Source organism: Schistocerca cancellata, chromosome 2, assembly GCF_023864275.1.
Source record: "Schistocerca cancellata isolate TAMUIC-IGC-003103 chromosome 2, iqSchCanc2.1, whole genome shotgun sequence".
Classification (NCBI taxonomy): Eukaryota; Metazoa; Arthropoda; class Insecta; order Orthoptera; family Acrididae; genus Schistocerca; species Schistocerca cancellata.
This window is the reverse complement of record NC_064627.1, coordinates 848,502,118-848,524,253: the sequence shown is the minus strand read 5'-3', so window position 1 is coordinate 848,524,253 and position 22,136 is coordinate 848,502,118. Positions and strand designations below refer to the sequence as shown.

The 22,136-nt window shown below is 43.9% G+C and overlaps 1 protein-coding gene across 1 annotated transcript in view; it reads left to right on the top strand.

The window, feature by feature from the left end:
• Positions 1–21,160, top strand: part of LOC126159271 (uncharacterized) — a 538,531-nt gene extending 517,371 nt beyond the window's left edge. The window contains exon 7 of the mRNA XM_049916503.1: positions 20,918–21,160. Within this exon, the coding sequence (XP_049772460.1) occupies positions 20,918–21,160 (243 nt within the window). The remainder of the gene's footprint in view (positions 1–20,917) is intronic.
• Positions 21,161–22,136: the final 976 nt, after the last annotated feature.

The window sequence follows — 22,136 nt, the reverse complement described above, 5'->3', positions numbered from 1 at the left end:
AGCTCTTGATATTCATGCAAGAGGTTCTCTTTTCTCCAAAGGTCTCTTTAATTTTCCTGTAGGCAGCATCTATCTTACCCCTAATGAGATAAGCCTCTACATCCTTACATTTGTCCTCTAGCCATCCCTGCTTAGCCATTTTGCACTTCCTGTCGATCTCATTTGTGAGACTATTGTGTTCCTTTTTGCCTGCTTCACTTACTGCATTTTTATATTTTCTCCTTTCATCGATTAAATTCAGTATCTCTTCTGTTACCCAAGTATTTCTACTAGCCCTCGTCTTTTTATCTACTTGATCCTCTGCTGCCTTCGCTATTTCATTCCTGAAAGCTACCCAATCTTCTTCTACTGTATTTCTTTCCCCCATTCCTGTCAATTGTTCCCTTGTGCTCTCCCTGAAACTCTGTACAACCTCTGGTTCTTTCAGTTTATCCAGGTCCCATCTCCTTAAATTCCCACCTTTTTGCAGTTTCTTCAGTTTTAATCTACAGTTCATAACCAATAGATTGAGGTCAGAGTCCACATCTTCCCCTGGAAATTCTTACAATTTAAAACCTGGTTCCTAAATCTCTGTCATACCATTATATAATCTATCTGATACCTTCTAGTATCTCCAGGATTCTTCCATGTATACAACCTTCTTTTATGATTCTTAAACCAAGTGTTAGTTATGATTAAATTATGCTCTGTGCAAAATTCTACCAGGCGGTTTCCCCTTTCATTTCTTAGCCCCAATCCATAGTCACCCACTACGTTTCCTTCTCTTCCTTTTCCTACTGTCGAATTCCAGTCACCCTTGACCATTAAATTTTCGTCTCCCTTCACTACCTGAATAATTTCTTTTATCTCATCATACATTTCATCAGTTTCTTCATCCTCTGCAGAGGTAGTTGGCATATAAACGTGTACTACTGTAGTAGGCATGGGCTTTGTGTCTATCTTGGCCACAATAATGCGTTCACTATGCTGTTTATAGTAGCTTACAAGCACTCCTATTTTTTTATTCATTATTAAACCTACTCCTACATTACCCCTATTTGATTTTGTATTTATAACCCTATATTCACCTGACCAAAAGTCTTGTTCCTCCTGCCACCGAACTTCACTAATTCCCAGTATGTCTAACTTTAACCTATCAATTTCCCTTTTTAAATTTTCTAACCTACCTGCCCGCTTAAGGGATCTGACATTCCACGCTCCGATCTGTAGAACGCCAGTTTTGTTTCTCCTGATAATGACGTCCTCCTGAGTAGTCCCCGCCCGGAGATCCGAGTGGGGGACTATTTTACCTCTGGAATATTTTACCGAAGAGGACGCCGTCATCATTTAATCATAGAATAAAGCTGCATGCCCTCGGAAAAATTACGGCTGTAGTTTCCCCTTGCTTTCAGCCGTTCGCAGTACCACAACAGCAAGACCGTTTTGGTTAGTGTTACAGGGCCAGTTCCAAATAGTATCAGATATTTCCTATGGCGTTAGCATCGGGTGATATAGTGGGCCAATAGGATGTGGTAGGATGCATGAGTGTTTATCAAACCAGGAACCTTTGTGTACAGTGTCGTGAGCATGTCGGCATATATTCCAGTCAATGAGATTCCACGCTGAAGACATTTCTGGACATGCCCCAGACTACAGTGGGATACCAACCTGACTGCCACCCAGGCCCAACAACCAGGAGTGGTGGGCTAGGGTGCCACTCCACTCCATTTCATAGCAGGACCAGTTTGGTTGTCACCCGCGACACCCTTACAGCACAGAGATACATCGACGATATTCTACACCTGGTTTTGTTGCCCTTCTTGGCAGGCCGTCCTGAGCTTACATGTCAGCAAGACAATGCCCGACCACACATGGCGAGAGTTTCTACCGTTCGTCCTTGTACTTGCCAAACCCTACCTTGGCTACCAAGGTCGTCGAATCTATCACCAATTTTGATTGGTTGGAGTATATAGGCAGGGCCCTCCAACCATATAGGGACTCTGACGATCTAACGCGCCATTTGGACAGAAATTGGCACTATTTCTTTTAGGAGGAAATCCAACAACTGTATCAATCAGTGACAAGCCGAATAACTACTTGCAGAAGGGCCGTAGAGGGACCAACGCCACCGACGTGCTCAATTTGTGAAGCTCTTTCTCTTGAATAAATCATTCAGTTTTTCTGAAATGGTAATCATTTGTTTGTCTGCATACGTACATCACTTCTACTGATTTCCGTCCCATTAGGGTATTACATTCGTGGTGCATCGTTTCCTGTATTTTCCCCCTTTTTCTTAGGGTGTATGTGCGATCATTGTCCTTATGCTGTGCTAAGTAGCTGTGAGTGGTACGTCATTCCTTGTACCGAGCGAGGTGGCGCAGTGGTTAGCATACTGGACTCGCATTCGGAAGAACGACGGTTCAAACCCGCGTCCACCCATTCTGAATTAGGTTGTCCGCAATTTCCTTTCCAGCCAAATACCGGAATGGTTCCTTTGAAAGGGCACAGCCGATTTCCTTCCCCGTCCTTCCCTACTCCGATAGGACCAGTGAACTCGCTGTTTGGTCCTCTCCCCTAAATGAACCAACCAACCATTCCTGTTGCACAGTCCCCGTTGATACCAACAATTCGGTTAATTAGCTTCACGGTATGGTCAATGGCACGTCCAAATACTATAGCTCCTGTAAGAATGAAGAGTTTCTCTGTAGTAACATTGAATAAAAATGTTCTCGGACTTCCAGCGGTCAAAATGCCACGAGTAGTATCAGAGTTTTTTTGAAGCCACAAGGTCGAGCTGCTTTGCCACACTTATACGTCTTATTTTCTGTGCAACGACCAGTAGATGCGTCGTACTGCGTTGCACTGGAAAGCCCATTATATCTGTTGCAAAACCTTTTATATCAATTTTGAAAATATTGTCTCAGACACTGTCCAATGGAAGCCTAGTTGTTTCATACTATGCTTTGACGACAGATTCGTCATTTGGCCACACAGTCACGAGAAATTTGACAAGTTCTCAGCGGCATTAAAAGTAACATCCAGTTCACTATGAAAGTACAAGATCATCATGCATTGCCCTTTCTCGTCGTCCTCATCCGCCAGAATCTGAATGGATATAGCGCCTTCCGAAAACCTACTCAAATTTTTTGTTCGCCTTCAGTCATCATCATCGGGCACAGAAACGCACTCTGTTACATTGATACAAGAACGATATCAAAGGCCGATAACGTTGCAGTCACCTACGTGAAGTCTTCAGGTATAACGTTTATAACGATCACAAGCTAACTGAAGTGATCTCAAGCAAGGGATGCAGTAAGACCACCGACGAGAGACAGGAAAAGAAACTTGCTTTTATGCATTCTGTGGCTCCGTGTCAGGCAACATAATTCGCCTGGTGAAAAGAACAAAATCAATCGATCTTCCGGTCTCCGCCTAAAATTTGCATAATACTGAGACCTTGTAAAGATGCGGTAGGTCTCAGAACTCCTTGGGTTGGGATGAGGCCTTGCGAGTGTGGCAGTCTTACGTAGGACAAACTGTTCGCATTCCAGAACAACGCAGCACGGAGAATGAGCGGTTTTATCGTATACTACCTAGAAAAATCCGCAGTAGCTGAGCATACATGTTCTAAAAATTGTCACCGAATCAAATTTTACGAAGCTCCTGTGGTGTCCTGCACTAATTGCTTCTGGGAAGGCATAAAAGTGAAAATTACTTGATAGGAAGGGGGCCTTCAGCTAAGCGATCACGAGAGTGAAGCGGCCTCATTGAACATGGAGTCAACATATGCCAATATACACGGTGGTCCAGATGCCCACATCGCGTGTTTTATGCAGCCTGCAATGCTTGCAAATATCGCGTGCAAAATTTTCATATTGTCTCGTTCGCTAAGTGCGAACTATGAGCCTTAAAGAAAAAAATGAAAAGCTCCGTTTTGTATGCCGTTAAACGTGGTTAAATTTTGTACTGTGATATGTTTTCACTAGAGGCAAAGAATTATTCAAGAAAAATGTATTTGAAGAAAGGTCCTGTTCATTTTTTTCCTGTAGGACTAATAATTTGCGTTTAGTGAACAATACAGAGTGAAAATCTTGCATGTGGTATTTGTAGGCATTGCGGGTTGCATAAAACCCAGCGATAGGGGCAGTTGAATCACTCTGATGGCGATGCCGTGAGAACCGGTGACGTCACAGCCGGTAGCTAGAGTAGATGTCATGCCAGCAGCTCTTCAGCAGTCGTTCCAATCGACAATGCCAAAGAGTACTTCGTTAAATTCTCGTGTCATTTTATCCACTTGTCACAACATTTCATTTAGAATAGCTCCTTTCTTCCATTCCATCATTTCTCAATGTACACATATCTTATACACACCACTTCACTGCCGTGACTTACACCAGTGATGGAGGATCGAATGACCACCTGGCACCAGTTTACACCACCTTCAAAGTTCCAAAACCAGCAGAGTGCTCTTGTAATGGGTGGTGGTAATTAATATGTGTGGTTTGTTCGGTGAACTTTGTAGATGTAGACAGGGCATGAACGACTGCTCATTTTGTCTCGGGCAAGGCGTGGACGTTGCCTGCACGTTTTTGTTTCTTGTCCTTTCCTTTGTGTTTCCCATCGCACTGTCATTTTCTTTGATGCTCCGCTGCGTCCATTTTAACGTAATAACCAATCATTTCGTGGAACGAGAGCCGCGTGTACCATCCGCTCCTTTTTAAGGCGATACGGGATCTAACTTCCGGCGGAGAAGAAAGGAGTGTGCCGGGAGAAAGAGAGAAGGGGGGGGGGGAGGGGGCGATTACCGCAACGGCAGCGGCCGGCGACATGAAAGGCGGGAGAAAGCTGGCGCGGCCACGCGCGCCTCTTCCGCGCTCACGGGAGACGCCACGCCACGCCACACTGATTGTGCGCGTCTGCTGTGGCGCTGAATCTCACGGCTGCGGAGCCACCGCTGCATACACACCTACCAGACAGTGTAAGTCAGGCTATACCCGTCTGCAACAAGGGGAATCTGACTTCGCCCGCATACATCTTAGGTTAATTGACCACCTAGTCTTTCGACGCACTGAGATATCATTCTGTTGAACTCGCCGCTGTTTTCATAAGTTTGAGATGGACTGCAAGCCCCTCACCAGTGTATAATATACTGCTTCAGAAGAAAACTGCTTTGTAAAGTATAACTTTGACATAGTCTTGGGGCAATGAACCTTACACCCGAGAATAAGCCTTTGGTGGACAATAGGGAGATGCCCCTTAAATTCTGGAGGATTTTTTTGACTCAGAAATTCATTTTTTGTAGAGCAGGGCAACCAGTTCATCCTCTCCTTCAATATCTTAACTGCTTCACTGAGGGCAACGGGTACGCCGATGGCATTCGAAATATGAGGGCACTTCAACAAGTTAAAAGTTTCAGATGGCAAAAGACTCCCTACCTCCTGCATTTAGCTTGGAATACCAAGTACTGAACTACCGACCCACACTCTCCTCTCAGTCCAGAGGGTCGGAGTGAACTGCCGCGCGGAGTGGTCGCTCGGTTTGAGGCGCCATGTCACGGACTGCGCGGCCTCTCCCACCGGAGGTTCGAGTCCTCCCTCGGGCATGGGTGTGTGTGTGAGTTGTTCTTAGCATAAGCTAAAATAGTGCGTAAGTCTAGGGACCGATGACCTTAGTAGTTTGGTCCATTAGGAATTCACACACATTTCCCATCGGTCAAAATATTAATTGAGGGCCCCAAAACAATAGATGACACTGGCTTTGCTTACCTCTGTGGGGATCCACCATCTTGGGCTATGTTTAAGCTACCGACGGAAGCCAGTATCTTCACTGCCGAAGTTCTTGCATTTAAGGAGGTCCTTCGATATGCGGGAAATCAGTTTGACGATATCCTTTTTGTTACGGATTCGAGGAGAACTTGGAAAAGCACCATTGGGGCTTCAACACTGACCGCCATGTGCTTGATGTAGTTAAATTAACGTACTAGTCTGAAAGACAACATAATCGTGTCCAGTAATTGTGGATCAAGGGACACTCTGGTATCTCATGTAACGAGTTGGCGAACGACCTGGCGAAACAAAGTGTGATTGATGGTCAACTTTACTGCACTTGTCTTCCAGGTACACATTTTGTTCCTGGTGTAAAGAAAAAATCCATCAAGAATGGTCACAGACACGGGACATCTCACAACAGTTCAAAGTAAGACATTATGCCGCAGTACAGACGAGTATTCTGCGAAAAGCCTGGTTCTCTCAAACCAAACTATCAAGACGTCATACTACTACTACAATGTGCATACGGCTGGGTCACGTCTGTTATCCTTTACATCTTTATAAGATGAAGGTTCAGCCATCTCCGTACTGCGAAGTCCACCCAGATGAGATTGCAGACCTCAGCGATGTTATACTTGGGTATTCACCCTATAACAGACAACGCTCAAGTTACTCAAGGCCTTGAACAGAGCAGGGATTTCGCAACCTACATCTGTGACGCAACTGTTTCGGTAGATGTCTACAACGGACTATGTCAGCATTTCACAGTTTCTGCAAGACGCAGATATTAAGTTACACAAGTAAGTCGGGCAGAAAGGATCCAGCGTGAGAAGTTGTATGGACTATGTTGAACGTGTGATTGTACAAAGTGTACCATGAAATTTAACTGAAATTAATGTAATTTCTAGTGCCTATGCTATATATATGATATTATATAACAAATCTGTAGTTACTCACTTCTGTGGATACATGGTTTACCAGGTCTATTTGCTGGCATTTACTTCATCGGCTTTTTTCGTGTTGTTCAATTCCTCGTTATTTGGTTTCTCTTTTAGAAACTATTCCCAGCCTCACAAACGTATATCGGACGTCAGTATCATCCCATCTTTGCAATGAGATAATATATTTTGTTGGTGGTACCATACATAAACAAATCCCAGCAAGCCCGGTACAAGGACGATACTCGTTTTAATGTTGACAGATTTAAAAAAATGGTATTAGGAGCAGTTGAGTTATTTCAGTGAAAGCACGAGGTCAAAATACCTTGATTCTGATAACTAGTTTTACTTGAAAGACAATATTTTAAATGCTGTTGGTTAATTAATAGCTCCATGACCCTCGTAATACTCGGCCTAGACTCAATTCAGCTTCAGTTTCGTAATCTTCTGGTCAAGGAATCTTTTGATGACCATCGCAGTGGCGTTCTATCTGGCCTTTATTGAGGCGGTATCCTAGTTTTTTTTAAGCCATTCCAGCCCACTTCCAAGACGGTACAATATATCATAAACATGATTTGCAGCACGGCAGAACCAATACACGAGGGTTGGAACTTAAATAGTGGCAACTATTTATTCACAACCGATACAAAAGAGTTACATGTTTGCACCTGTTACTGTCCTTCAAAGTAGTCACCAGCGTTGTGTAGAACCCGTTGCCAGCGATGTGGAAGGCGTAGTATACCGTTAGCAGAGCCTGTTCTGTTGTTGGTGCGTATGGAGCGGTCTACTGGCTGTCGAATCTCTGGAACAGCTCTGAAGCGAATGCCACGAAACCAAAACTGAAACGCCAGTCCAACGAATGGCGTCATTCTGGGTCGCCGCGAAAGTCGGAAGTGCTTCAGAGCCCCAGTGTGGTGAAAGTTATGGTGATTAGTGGACGACAGTGATGGTGTTATCCTAACGCATTACGTTCCTCCACGGCAGACCGTCAATGCACAGTATTACTGTTCGTTTTTGGAGCATCACCTGCGATCAGCTTTGCGAAAGAAGCGGCGACACTTTCTGCGCAACCCACACATCATTTTGCACGACAATGCGCGGGCTCATACAGCGCAAGCTGTGGCTGGTCTGTTTGGTCGATGGGACTGGGAAGTACTGTACCATCCACCATACTCCCCGGACTTAAGTCCTTGTGACTTTGATTTGAAGGAACCACTTAGTGGCATTCGCTTCAGAACTGTTCCAGAGATTTGACAGGCAGTAGACCGCTCCATTCGCACCATCAACACAACAGGCTCTGCTAACGGTATACTACGCCTTCCACATCGCTGGCAACGGGTTCTACACAACTCTGGTGACTACTTTGAACGACAGTAACAGGTGCAAACATGTAACTCTTTTGTTCAGTTGTGAATAAATAATTGCCACTATTTAAGTTCCAACCCTCGTATTATTAACACGAGTTGCGTGCGAACAGAACCGGTAAATATATGAGGGACTCCGAATGACATTTTGAAAAACTGATCACCCATGTAATTGGCTATCAGCTTAAATTAAAATTTTGTGTTAATTATATAAAGAGACAATCTCGGTTGCAAAGTTATTTTACTTACAAATAACGCTTTTCGCCCGGTTAAGGCTTCCTCAGATTTTTCTAAGAGGAAAGGAAAAGCAAATATGTAATTATACTAAGTTATAAATTAAAGAGCATGGTTCTAAGCTGAGCTAAATTTTAAAAAGTTATTTAAACAAATTTTAAAACACAAATTATCATTCACAAAAGGCTATCAAAGCAATGCATATCAGTGGCTGGTAGGGCGGTTGGTAACGAACCATATAAAGGACGAACCATCGAACAAGACACACTGGAACAAAACAGATTGTGTGAACTTAAAAGGATATAAACTGGAGAAAAATTTATGGAGGCAAAATTAAAGGGGGGGGGGGGGGGGCGGCACAGGCGTAGACACACAAAGTAAGGTAAAATACCTTCGAATAGTCCTAGCCACTGGGTGACTAATAGACGGCCACATTGTAAGTGGAGTGCATAGGAAAAACTTTGTGTCCCGCGCTAGTCAACAGAAGGAGTTAGTGGCGACACTTCAGTTCTTGTCTAGTGTGAGAGCGGCAGCACATAGGCAGCGAGACAGTTCAGGGTATCTCACTTCTTTGAATTTTATCTGGGAGCCAAGTGAACACATACTAAGCAAAACTTTTGTTTGTTATTTAAAAGGATAAAATACACGTCACACGAAATATGAAGCCGTGGGCGTGCAGCCCTGGAAAACTAACGAACACGAGAAATACATGCACGGAGTTGCGGATTTGCAATCCTAAATCATTGGTTGCGGGATGGGGACTCGTATTAATGCCACTTCAGATAAACCTTAATCACAGTATGTTAAGTGTGACTGTGCATTACCAAGAAGTTCTCAATTGATCCATTATAAAGGAATCAGAATCTGTAAATATGAACCGAGCGGGATGGCGCACTGGACTCTGAAAATGCATATAATGAAATGCATTGCAACGAAACTGCGTGCTAAAACTATTTGATAGACAAGGTCCCGAATCTTAACTTACTGTTGAGGAGGACAAAGCTCTTAACAACTGAGCTATCATAACCTGATTTGAGGTTTGTCTGCTGCTAGTAACTGTCTCCTATGATTCCATTGCAGCATGTCTACTGGACTGTTTACTTTACATTAAAAAGTACAATTGATACTTGTGGTTATGTTATGTCGTTATGAATAGACACATAAATTGTCCATGCGTGCTTTTCACCTACCTTCGTCGTTACAGAAACGTGAAAAATACGTTTGCGGTCAGCCAGAAAGTGATGGTGAACAAACTGATATTAATTCCCCGTCTGCAAGTCCACATTACTCTTTGTGCTCACACAACGGAAATGTTCCTGTTTTGTTATTTACTGAGCGGGATCAGGAATTATGACTATAAATAAAAGTTTTGAGTTTTGGCAGATTGGTACATCCAGTAAAAGTTCATACGCATAAAATATAATAATATCCCAATTGTAATAATAATATCCCTGTCGGAAACAGAGGTGACCTTACGGGAAGTTCCAAGTAAAACGGTTATCACCCTGACTTCTAATCACCAAAAGTTAATTGCTTGCCTTAAAAGTGGGAGAAAGATCTGGGCACTTACCAAGCGATTTCGTCAAAATTGGAGGCGCCACACAGTTACTCCCGTAAAACCTAAGCGATCCAGGATGGTGTACAGTCCTCGCGAGTTCACTTCCTACTTTTACCGAAAACGCATTCTAGTCTGCCTAGCTCTGACGTCATCCCAGGCACAGCGCACGCAGGCATGTGACTGGCGCGGCGCAGTGTGATATCCCGGTGCCAATTTCTCTCCTGCCCTGCCCTTCCGGCTGTGTTTATACACTGAGGAGCCCAAGAAACTGGAACACCTGCCTAATATCGTGCAGGGCCCCCGCGAGCACGCAAAAGTGCCGCAACACGACGTGGCATGGACTCAACTAATGTCTAAAGCAGTGCTGTAGCGAACTGACATCGTGAATCCTAAAGGGCTGTCCATAAAGCCGTAAGAATATGAGGGAATGGAGATCTCTTCTGAGAGCACGTTGTAAGGCATCCCAGATATGCTCAATAATGTTCATGTCTGGGGAGGTTAGTGACCAGCGGTAGTGTTCAACTCAGAAGAATGTTCCTGGAGCCAGTTCTGGATGTTTGGGATGTCGCATTGTCCTCCTGGAATTGCCCAAGTCCGTCAGAATGCGTGTCACCTGTCGGAGTGGTATCTAGACGTATCAGCGGTCCCGTATCACTCCAGCTGCTCACGCCCCGCAGTATTACAGAGCCTCCACCAGCTTGAACAGTCCCCTGCTGACATGCAGGTTACATGGATTCATGAGGTTGTCTCCATACTCGTATGCATTCAGGTCCAATGTCGGTGTTGATGAGCCCAGGTGATGCCTAAACCTTTGTGTTGTGCAGTCATAAAGGGTACACCAGTGGGCCTTCGGCTCCGAAAGCCCATGTCGACGACGTTTCGTTGAATGCTTCGCACGCTGACACTTGTTGATCTCTCAGCAATGAAATCTGCAGCAGTTTGCGGAAGGTTGCAGTTCTGTCACGTTGAACGATTCTCTTCAGTCGTCGTTGGTCCCGTTCTTGCAGGATCTTTTTCCGGCCGCAGCGATGTCGGAGATTTGATGTTTTACCGCATGTCTGATATTTACTTTACACTCGTGAAATGGTCGTGCCGGAGAATCCACACTTCATCCCTGCCTCGGAGATGCTGTGTCCCATGGCTCGTGCGCCGACTATAACTCCACGGCCAGACTCACTTAAATCTTGAAACCTGCCATTGCAGCAGCAGTAACCGATCTAACTACTGCGTCAGACACTTGTAACCTTATATAGGCGTTGCCGACCGCAGCGCCATATTCTGCCTCTTTACATTCCTCTGAATTTGAGCCGGCCGGAGTGGCCGAGCGGTTCTAGGCGCTATAGTCTGGAGCTGCACGACTGCCACGGTCGCAGGTTCGAATCCTGCCTTGGACATGGATGTGTGTGATGCCCTTAGGTTAATTAGGTTTACGTAGTTCTAAGCTCTAGGGGACTGATAACCTCAGAAGTAAAGTTCTATAGTGCTCAGAGCCATTTGAATCATTTTCTGAATTTGAGTACACATGCCTATACCAGTTTGTTTGGCGCTTCAGTGTATATGCGTGCAGCGGGCCTCCAAACGAGACATCTGCTATCAACCACCTTAGGCACAGCTAGCAGCATCTAAATGACCCCTTCCTCGAACATGTATTAATTAATGTCTCTGTCCTTCAACTATTTATAATCATCTTAAGTTCTATATAAATGTAATTAAGTTCGATATAGTTACTGAAAAAGTTACAGCTCGATTGCACTTAGACTTTGCCAGAATTTTTAGAACAGAACTGACAGTAGAACACAATCTCTTATCTGCCTCTTTAAGATTCCTTGTACTTGTAGTTATTTACAATAAAGTCTTGAAATTTGGTTCAGATGTGTGAATGTAATCGAGTACTGTAATCAGAACTTTCTGTTATAGATACAAATGGCACTTTATCTATTATTCCAAATTAGGTTCTTAGAAGATAACTTGAAAACTAAGAGATGCAGCTTATTATTGCCACATGTGTAAGCTTTTTGACATGTAAATGAGGTTACATCAAATTTTCATCTTTCTGTGTGTAATATTTAGCAGATTCAATCTTTCTCAAAAGCGCCAGTTTCGACCAAAATATTGCTCTGATCAAGTGGAGAGTCGCAACTTAATTGTGACATACATTTGCATATTCTGACCAATTTTTAGCTTTCTGGTCTTACGAGCGCCACTTATTTTTTTCTTAAGTTTTGCGTTGCATATTCATTTGATTATTCTGAGACACTACAATGTTAACATTAATAAACTGAAGAATACACTAACGAAGTTTAGAAAAATTATTTTAATTTTTAATTTCACTCTTAGATTATGGTGCAATATGAACCGTGAATTACTTTCAAAACTCTTTCTTAAGAATTTACTTTATTTACTAGCTATTCATCAATAACATTAACACATTTAATCACACTATGTGAGCGTGGAAGTAGTTGCCATTGGGTAACTGATGAAAACAAATCAAATTTCTTTCAACAAATGGAAATTTTATGCCTAAAAGCCCCCCTTTTTTAAGAGTTTGCTTTATTTAGAAACAGATTTAAAATTATACTCAGAAAGCACCCTCTAAATATCAAGTTACAATTTATTCAGAGGCGGAAGGAACAAATTTTTGACTGTATGAGCTTTTGGGCTGAGAACTTTGCCGGCAACTTTATATACTAAACTGACCATTTAAATAAAAACTCATGAAATGCTGTCTTACATAAAATATACAAGGTTGGCCAAACGTGCTCTACATTACACATATACCGCCCCTAAAGATAAAGATAAAAACATATTTCAGGAATTCGGCCGTTACACTTAAGGGGCTCCGGAAAGGCTCAAAATCATGAAAAGTTCAATTTTTACTTTTTTGCGTTTTCTGAATCTGCAGACTATTACCTTTTAATAAATATATAATTTATTCAATTCCGAAGACTACAACTATTTTTAAATTTTTTTTTGAAATGTGTTCTACATGGGCGTGACCCACTGTGGCGCTGTTAAACTGCTGTCAAATGAAGTTATTATTAACGTCCGAGTTCATCAGGAACATTTTAGTGATGTGAGATAAAGTATGTGTTGTGGCTAACCTGTGGTGGTTCAATATATATCGCTGGTGTGATTGTCGATTGTTTCATGTTTATTTACTCTGTCGTTATCTTGAAAATATTCGTAATTAATTCTGTTTCTTGAGTCTCTGTTTTGTTGAAGTATAATAATGAGTAAAAGTAAAGTTATTAGAAATCCTCTGAAGGCTTTTAAGAAAAGGAGAAATGTTGGAAAGCCAAAGGTATGTGTTATTACTGTAAATAATAACATTCTAACATGGTACGAGCGATGCTTGCTTTAGACGAGGAACGCCTTCGGGCTGCAGACAGGGCTGCAAAGAGTCTAGAAATACAAGCAAGAGTAAACAGGAGGAGGAACAAGAGGAAGCTGGAGGAGGAGTTTGCAGAGGATGAAGATAATCCATCCTATGGACCTGGAATGCACTAAAAAGTTAATCCAATCTTTGTCGCTCGATTCCCAAAACTTTTATTTTCTCATACTAATTACATGTTTTCCAAGGATCTTCCAAACATATTTGTTTCAAACTTTCAGTAAATGTTACACAGTACCTTCTGCATAATTTAACACAGCCTTTTTCCAAAAAACTGTATATTTTTGAATATATAAATAAAAAATTGCAAAAAAAATGTTGTGAATTTTCATTACAGTTGAAAAAAAAATCATCTTTAATAACTGAACTAAAATTTTGTAAAATCCCTGTGTTAAGTTGTAGCCCATATTCCAATAAATAATCTGTAAAAAGTTCAACTTCCTACCTCAAATACTTTGTGAGGAAAGATGTAATTTATAGGCGTTATTTTAACATTGCAAGTATAGGGCGTTCCGGAGCCCCTTAAGCAATAAATTCGTTAACACCGAATCTGACAAACATGGCAGAGGCAGCTATTAACGTATGGCAGACCGACAGACACTAACTGCCTAACATATGCGAACGAGAGACAGACGAGCAGCCTGGGGACGAGAGACTGACAAAGAAAACAAGTAGAATTTAACAAGTAAATGAAACAACATATCACCAATCACTTAACTTCTAATAAACTGCGATTTCTGATAATGACCCGTCGCAGCACCCCCAAAACGTTCTCTCGAACCGGCCGCTGCCAGCCGCTTCAACGGACGCAGGAAGGCGCGACGATCCCCCGTCTCACGGCGTCTCAGCTCGCACCGGCCAGATCGATGTCGTGGGTTGACTCCTGTTGCTCTCGCGTCGGCCGCGAAGCCACTACCCCTCGCTTTACGGCGCCGCCCACTGGACACACGTGGCGACCCCACATGCGCCGACGCACAAGGCGGACCAGTCATCTTGTGTCTCAGTGCGCGACCGACCAACCGATCGATGCAACCGGCCTTGAAGGTCGATCCGAACGACAGATATACTGGCACTCCAGACGACAGACAGACACTAACTGCCGCACAAATGCGGACGAGAGACAGACCAGCAACTGGTGACGAGTGACTGACCCAGACTCACTCTGACTGAACAACTGACCAGACTCGCCCCTAGCGAGTTTTTTTTTCTTTATTGTTATTTCATTCCCCTGCCCCATATCTGCAGGGGAGGGCTGTCAGCGGCACAATACGCCGCTCTTCAGCTGAGTGACATGAACTTAAAATAAGAATAAAATGGTACATACATAAGGCGATAAAGGGGAACTTAAAACAGAATAATGGGAGAAAATGGAGGTAAAAAATATAGACTAACACGGAGACGTTCATGGAGGACAGTTAAACAAAAGTCACCAGAAAGTTAAAAACACAGTTGGCGATTCTTCAAAACTCAGAGAAGACACTGAATGGACATGCACACGTTAAAAGTCGGCCACAGTAGTAAAAACACTCCGGAACAACACACTTAAAACCCACTTGGAGCGCACACGATGAAGAAGAAAACTGCGAGGCGGGACCTGCCGAGGGAAATGGCAGAGAGGATGGAAAAAGAGGGGAGAGCAAGGGGCAGCAGGGGAAACGGCGGAATGAAGAGAGGAGGGGCATCAGTGGGTACACGAAGAGGCAGGAGACACGTGGGGTGGGAGAGGAAGAGGGAAGACAGGGCAGGAGGGAGTGCAGAGACACTGAAAGGGGGCACAAGAGAGGGAGGGGGAGGAGGAGGAGGAGGGGGAAGCTGCTCAGGAGGAGGGAGGGGGAGGAGAGGGAGCCCTGAAGAGGAGGCAGGAAGATGGAGTTAGAGGTGGCTGGAAGGGTAGATGACAGGGCGAAGCTCATCATCCGGGAGGGGTAGACGGTGGAAGTTGCGTTGGGAAAGGAGATGAAGGGTGTGGAGACGGAGAGAGGGTGGGACACAACGGTAAAGGCGCGGCAACTGGTTGGGGGTGGAGAGGAAGGGAGACACTAGGAGGTGAGGAGGATCAAGGCGGCGGACAATATATAGTGTGTGGATGGCCCCTAGCGAGCTCATAGCGCCCCTTGAATGCACGTAAACAAGCTACCTTTCCCCTTTCCCACCAGAGGGAGACACCAAAGCTGCAATTGCCACAGCGGCGCCACCGCCACAAACGGAGGGCGACTGCTTCACACTACACGCTGCGGCGCGCTTTTCAAAACAGCAAATTTGACCACGGCTCACAATCGTTTGCATGTTAATCACAGGCACTGTACGATGACGTAGAGCCGGGAGTAGTGAAGTAGGGTCAGCCCCTTCATACTCGCACGCCTCTGTACCTCTTACAAGGATACAGCACTTGTCTCCCCTCATACTGATACCAATGTCAGGATCTAGGAACTCGGCCGACGTCATAGAAACATATGAATGTGCAGTGGTTGTCTTAGCAAAATCGATCATGTAGCAGCGGATTTGGAAACCGAAGAGGCCGGCCGGGGTGGCCGAGCCGTTCTAGGCGCTACAGTCTGGAACCGCGAGACCACTACGGTCGCACGTTCGAATCCTGCCTCGGGCATGGATGTGTGTGATGTCCTTAGGTTAGTTAGGTTTATGTAGTTCTAAGTTCTAGGGGACTTATGACCTCAGAAGTTAAGTCCCATAGTGCTCAGAGCCATTTGAACCATTTTTTTGGAAACCGAAGAACATGCTAAAGACGTCATAGTTAATAGTTACTAGATAAGCTTAAAAAAGCGAAATAACGTCAGTAAATAAACCACAGAGTTGACGTGCTGCAAGGTCGTATTGTGGAAGGACTTTTCCATCAGCTATAGTGAGTTTCCTGAAATTCTGCGCTAGTATCGTAAAGCTCTTGATACTCTTGATCAATTGAAGTGGACAAACCGACGTTTGTAGGGCGGGCTCATAGTGAGACACATGAGACAGGTGGTGTTCATAGAGTAGTTACAGAAAGCGTTTATTCAGCTACCTTGAATGATGTCGATAGTCGTGGAAATTTGTATCACGATAACTAAACAGGGAGTAAACCTTTATTCTCGCGAATGAGAGTCCAATTTCGTAACATGAATCCACCGTGTTTCCTTGCTACTTTCGTGATTTTATTGTCTGGAACAGGTTTCAAGTTTTTCGTGGCCAGTCGTAACCTCGTGTTAAGAAAAAAAAAAAAATGGTTCAAATGGCTCTGAACACTATGGGACTCAACATCTTAGGTCATAAGTCCCCTAGAACTTAGAACTACTTAAACCTAACTAACCTAAAGACATCACACACACCCATGCCCGAGGCATGATTCGAACCTGCGACCGTAGCAGTCCCGCGGTTCCGGACTGCAGCGCCAGAACCGCTAGACCACCGCGGCCGGCAATGTTAAGAACAGACCTTGTGTTAACACTGCTACCTTTTCAGAGTCGACTCAATTTGCTTTATAGTAGTTCAACGTTTCCTGGATGTCTTTCAAAGCCCTAAACATATCAAAACGAGAACCACCCATACTGAGCTCCCCAAACGTTTTCTCTCTTACGTACGTGTAAGACAGACAGATTTGTAAATCACCAGAAACGGCCGCGCTTTTCCCGTTAAAGGGCGGCCGCGCTGGGGCAAAACACGGATTGAACGCGACGGCGACTGAGCATCAGCGTAAAACCCGTGGCAGTAACGATCGAACGTAACTGCTGACCTTTCGGTCGCAGTCTACTAAACTCCTGTGATTCTTTTACCGTCACGTCCATTACCGGTTACGTCGTGTACCAGTAGTAACTAAATATTTACCGCTCCCCTCATGTGGGAACGCGATATCCTGGAAGCTATTCGTTTCAGCCGGTCCTCAGGGCCTAAATGGAAATTTTTACAGATACTGCTCAGACACTACATTCTAGTATGAGATTTGGGTTCAGAACATCCCTCACATTTCAGAGGCGATTACGTGGTGGCGTGTCTTATATAGAACACAGAAGCTGAAAACTATTTAGTTATATACTGATACAGCAGAGAACATTGCGGGTTTTATGCAGTAGTTTTGTGCAGCTATTGTTGAAGAACACATGCGCGCTCGGCTTTAGGTCTCCAGATCGTAGGACTACTAAAGTTTGTGGAAACATTAGTAAGGGGATGCTGAAGAGAAATAAAAAATAAACCATTGGAAGAAACTTCAGAATACTATTCTTCAACTCCGGTGCGGAAAGAGGGCCTTTATGGTTACATTAATGCGTCGACACTCCTGAAGAGCAGCAGTACTAGTGGTGTTGTTTTGATAAAACAGCTTTACGAGCTGGCTGATGTGGCCGAGCGGTTTAGGCTCTTCAGTCTGGAACCGCGCGACCGCTACGGTCGCAGGTTGGAATCCTGCCTCGGGCATGGATGTGTGTGATGTCCTTAGGTTAGTTAGGTTTAAGTAGTTCTAAGTTCTAGGGAACTGATGACGTGAGATGTTAAGTCCCATAGTGCTCAGAGCCAGCCAGCTTTACGAGTAAATCCCTGCTCAACAGACCCTTATTGACTGTTCGCAACTGTAATGAAGACCCATGTTCGTGTTTCAGCTCTACATCGCCGTACCAGTACCGGTGCCAAACGGCAAGTCTTGACACTAACACACCCAACAACGCACAGCCTCAAAATCATTCCTATAAAGTTGGGTATCCATGCGGTAAATAGTTTACCGTCTACACTAGTTGAAATGGCAAAAGTTTAATTACCTTGTACGCTGTCCAGGTATTCTATAGCCTAAAGTACTTCTTGCGCTCACATATCTGGCTCCTCTTATGAATGAAAATAGAAAAAAAATCAAAGTACTCATAGGACATTCGCAGTGCGTCACGTAAACAAATCAAAATAATACAATACAGAATAAGGACACGCAAAAGAATGAAATACACTACTGTACCAAGCGTAAACATGGGGAAAATTGTTAATTTAGTAGGTTAGCGGACGACGAGCAACGTCAAAACCTTCTTCCAGAGGAACCTTTACTTTGACGTCCCGCTCCTTTCCATTGACGATATCTGTAAATGGCGCCGTTTTAAATGCATGTTGGAAGTTTTCACGTGCCGTTCCGCTCAAGCAAGTGTGAATCGATCTTTAAAAAATTAACGGCGTACCAAAACTCGAAGACGATACCTCGCCTTTCGCGGGCAGTGCTGACGTATATTTGCCGTAGGATTTTGGAACATATGCTGTGTTCGAACATTATGAACTTCCTCGAAGAAAACGACACATAGTCATCACGGATTCAGAAAACATAATTCTTGCGAAATACGACTAGCTCTTTATTAGCAAGAAGTAATGTGTGCTATCGACAGAGATCTCAAACTGATTCCATATTTCTGGATTTCCAGAAGACTTTTGACAGTTTCTCACAAGCGGCTTCTAATGAAATTGGAGGATCGTTTCAGCTGTGCGATTAGATTAGAGATTTCCTATCAGAAAGGCTACTGCTGGTGGTATTCGACTGAAAGTGATGGAGGTAAACAAAACTCATATGCGGCGTTCCCCAAGGAAGTGTTATAGGTCCTCAGCTGTCCCTAGCCAATACAAACGATTTAGGATACAATCTGAGCAACCCTCTTAGATTGTATGTGATTGATGCTGTCATTTACCGTCTCGTAAAGTCATCAGAACAAAAACAAATTGCAAAATGGTTCAGACAAAATAACTCTATGGTAAAAGTAGTGGAAATTGACTCTAAATAATGAAATGTGTTGAGTCATTCGCATGAGTAATAAAAGGAATTCGTTAAATTTCGATTACACGATGAACCACAGAGCCGGCCGCTGTAGGCGAGCGGCTCTAGCCGCTTCAGTCTGGAACCGCGCGACCGCTACGGTCGCAGGTTCGAATCCTGCCTCGGGCATGGATGTGTGTGACGTCCTTAGGTTTGTTAGGTTTAAGTAGTTCTAAGGGACTGATGACCTCAGATGTTAAGTCCCATAGTGCTCAGAGCCATTTGAACCATTTTTTTGATGAACCACAGAAAATCATAAAGCTGTCAATTCGACTACATACTTAGGGATTACAAATAACTTAAATTGGAAGTATCAAATAGGTATTTTTGTAGGTAAAGGAAACCAACGCCTGCATTTTATTCTCAGTACACTTCGAAGGTACGACAGGTTTACTACAGAGATTGTCTATATTACGCTAGTCGGACATCTTCTGGAGTATTGCTGCGTAGTAGGGGATTCATATAAAATAGGACTGACGGAGGGTATGGAAAATGTTCAGAGAAGGGTAGCTCCTTTCGTATTACCGCCAAATGGGGGACAGAGTTTCACGGATACGATACCCGAGATGGGGTGGCCGTCATTAACACAAAGCCGTTTTGTGTTGGGGCGGGATCTTTTCATGGACCTTCAGTCACCAATTTTCTTCTCTGAATGAGAAAGTGATCTGTTGACTTCCATCTACATAGGGAGAAGTGGTCATGGTAATAAAATAAGAGAAATCAGAGCTCGCAAGAAAAGACCAAAGTCTTCGTATTTCCCTCGCGCTGTTCGAGAGTGGAAAAGAGTGAAATGTTTCTCTTCACGGCACATCCACAACTGTTATTCACCATCAACGATAAAATCCGCTACAGTTTTAAAATTATTTATACTTATTTCTAAAAAGGAATGCACAACTCGGTTTCAGGACCTGTCTACATGTTCAGGTGCATATTAAAATGTGGGTCCCATTAATTATGCAAATACGCTACCAAGTTGTAATATTTCTTTTTAATTTCATCCATATTTTTCAGCTTCAAATGTGAGTGTACTCAATACACTCGAGGTATGAATTAAAAAAAAAAAAAAACTTCAGTCACAATTTTTCGTGTTTTATTCAGTACACGATGCATTTAGAACTCTATTGGAGCATCTTCAGGTGTAATTCGTCTTAATATATGCTTTATTTGTTCTCTTGAAGGAGATGAAATGCACATTCGTGTCACGAAAAGGTTTTTATGTTAGGTTACCAATTTCGTAAGTCAGACGTGGAAAATATGTGCGAAATAGTGGAAAAGATGAATAGTGAAAACGTACCAAATAATCCAAGAAAAGCGTTTTTAAGGTTTTAGTAACTGCATAAGTTTTTCTCCCATCGTTTTCAAGCGTATCACTTCATTCAGGAGGCTCTTTCACAAACACATGTTTGTAAACACTTCACAGATGTTTTTGCTCATTGTGTGGCCAAAGATGCATTTTTCATAGTGCTAAGGATATGCTTTATAAACAATTGACATATGCAGGAAATAACTTTAGAAAAGATCTTTAAAATTACTGAAATAACTGTGGCTCGCGAAATCTGTTTGTTCATTTAATATCGATTCTAGTTTTTTTGATTTTGTTGAGGTAAGACCCTAAATCTGTTAGAACAACTGGAGATTTTGTCATTGATGATAGAGAAATGGCTTGAAGGCACTTAATTGCGAATTGCAGACCAGTCATGTAGGTGTAGATGCAGAAAGTGTGTGCGTTCCAGGCACTACCCAGGACGTGCCCCCCCCCCCCCCCCTTTCCCCCACAGCCCCCACAGCTCTACCTCCACCTGTTGCTTCCGAACTTCAAGATCCCGAGTCCGAGTGATTGTCCGACATCCAATTATAATCTGCTAATAAGCTCCATTCTATAATTAGTTTGTAGGGCAAATTGACCTTTAGTGGCCGACAGACGGGAGGTGGAGGCGCGGCGGCGTGTGCTACTTGCCTGTGGAGCCAGTGGGTCAGGGCCCAGCCGGGGCGGACATTTGTTGTGGGTCTGCCCGGCTGCGTCTGCGTCTGGAGCGCAGCTGCGTCTGCCCAGTGCCCGCGGCTGAGGTGTGTACAGAGCGAGCCAGTACACGGCTCAGCGACGCCCTGGGCACACGGATGCGCCGTTACTACACGCCGGCACACACTGCGCCACGTGATGTAACGCCAGGCGCGGCCTCCTTAATACCACTCTCCTCCAGAGGTCACCCCGGACTCTCCCGTTTTGTTTTATTTCCCACTGTGACTGATGATTCACGCTTCTCCCGTACCCTCCGACTCCATCAACAAACGCAAGTACCTCAAGCTGCTTCAGAGTGACGATTACGCACGTATGCGCATGTAAAACACACTCTCTCTCTCTCTCTCTCTCTCTCTCTCTCTTTAATTTATCTGATACAAGTAGGAAAATTTTGTATCATCAGTCTTCTGACTGCTTTGATGCGGCCCGTCGCGACATCGTTCCCTACATCAACTTCATCTCCGAGCAGAACTTACTCCCAGCGTCCCCATCTTTTTGTCATCTTACGTAGAGGGAGACCAAGAGATGAATACACTAAGCAGATTCAGAAGGATGTAGGTTGCAGTAGGTACTGGCAGATGAAGAAGCTTTCACAGGATAGGGTAGCATGGAGAGCTGCATCAAACCAGTCTCAGGACTGAAGACCACAACAACAACTGGCCAACTAGGAGCCACGTACCAGCTTCAGTCCCTCTTCTTTCTATGTTGTTGTTTCCTGTTTTTCCACAAATTCATCTTCTCCCCAAGTCGTCTTTCCCCTTGTTTTGTCCGTGTTGTTTCCGATACCTTATTTGTTCTGCCTTGAAATCCTTCTAAATTTAGAGCTTTATTCGTTCAAATGGCTCTGAGCACTATGGGCTTAACATCTGAGGTCATCAGTCCTCTAGAACTTAGAACTACTTAAACCTAACTAACCTAAGGATATCACACACATCCATGACCGAGGCAGGATTCGAACCTGCGACCTTAGCAGTCGCGCGGTTCCAGACTGAAGCGCTTAAAACCGCTCGAACACCGCGGCCGGCAGAGCTTTATTCTTAAAAAAGCTTTGCTTCTGTTGCATCCGTTTCATTTCAGTTCTTCTCTGATTTATGTTATGCTGTTGTTTATTTCTTGTTTC